Here is a 1,080-nt window from a genome sequence, read left to right on the forward strand (position 1 = left end):
TCACAACAAAGCAGTCACCAAGCCCCGCCCACCTGGACCCACCATCCAAACCTTGCAGGATTTGGTTTCTCTGGGTGTTTTTACCTGAAATCTTCTATATTTTTATTGGATCACTCAGAAAACAGTCAGCCAATCAGAAAAGAGTTTCAGAGCCTCCTCTCTTCTGATTGGCTCACCAACCTGTTGTTACTAGAGCTGCAGAGAGAAGCCTGAGAGAGGAGATGTAAAACTACACTGAGATGGTTTTTATATCTTCTTACGGATCAACACTTCAAAAATAAAACAGGAAGTGTAAAATATGTGACCTTTAACTCAGACCGCGTGTCGTCATGTACCTCAGGAGGCTGCCTGCTGCAGTGACATCACTGTCCAGCTGGAAGACGGAGCCGCGGCTGATGGTCACGCTGTTGTCGTACTGAACCTTCACCGAGTCCTGAACATAGTACGACCTTGGCACCGTGCCGCCATACTTGATCTGCAAGCATGACGAAGCACAAAACAATCTTCATTTTAACCACCACCACCATCATCATCATCATCATCATCATCATCATCATCATCATCAGCTGTGAGAGAGACAGTCAGGGTCTTTGCTCTGACCATGGTTCTGCAGCGAGGGTCTCCGTCAGGATCAGTCAGGGTTCCTCCGTACACCACTGGAAGCTGCTCTGGGTCGATGTGTGTGCGTAACACTTGCTGCCAGTTACCTGCCAACAGAGAGAACGATTCAGGTGAACAGTCAGCAGGTGGTTTCAGTCCTGAGACAGGACTCAGCTCCTGTATTTCCTCCCCTCCTCTTGTTTCCTCTCCTTGTTTCTACTCCTCTTGCCCCCTTCCTCACTTCCTTCCCTCCTCTGTCATCTCCTCTTGTTTCCTCTCCTTCTCTCATATCTGTCCTCCTTTTTCCTCTTTTCAACTTGATTCCTCATCTCATTTCCTTTCTTCTCCTCTCGCTTCTTCTCATTTCCTCTTGTTTCCTTTCGTTTCCTCTCGTTTCCTCTCCTCTCGTCCCATTTACTTTACAATAAGTAAATGTTAGCACTACATTAGCCTTTAGCTCACAGCCTCACAGACCTACTG

General features: G+C 47.3%; 1 protein-coding gene across 1 annotated transcript in view; it reads right to left on the reverse strand.

Moving 5' to 3' along the window:
• The window catches only part of LOC111666025 (SEC14-like protein 2), an 11,579-nt gene that overhangs the window by 514 nt on the left and 9,985 nt on the right, over nucleotides 1-1,080 (reverse strand). The window contains exon 10 of the mRNA XM_023421219.2: nucleotides 311-475. Within this exon, the coding sequence (XP_023276987.1) occupies nucleotides 311-475 (165 nt within the window). The remainder of the gene's footprint in view (nucleotides 1-310; nucleotides 476-1,080) is intronic.

This window comes from Seriola lalandi, unplaced genomic scaffold (assembly GCF_002814215.2).
Source record: "Seriola lalandi dorsalis isolate HSWRI2012SDOR001 ecotype SW California unplaced genomic scaffold, Sedor1 jcf7180002054666, whole genome shotgun sequence".
NCBI lineage: Eukaryota > Metazoa > Chordata > Actinopteri > Carangiformes > Carangidae > Seriola > Seriola lalandi.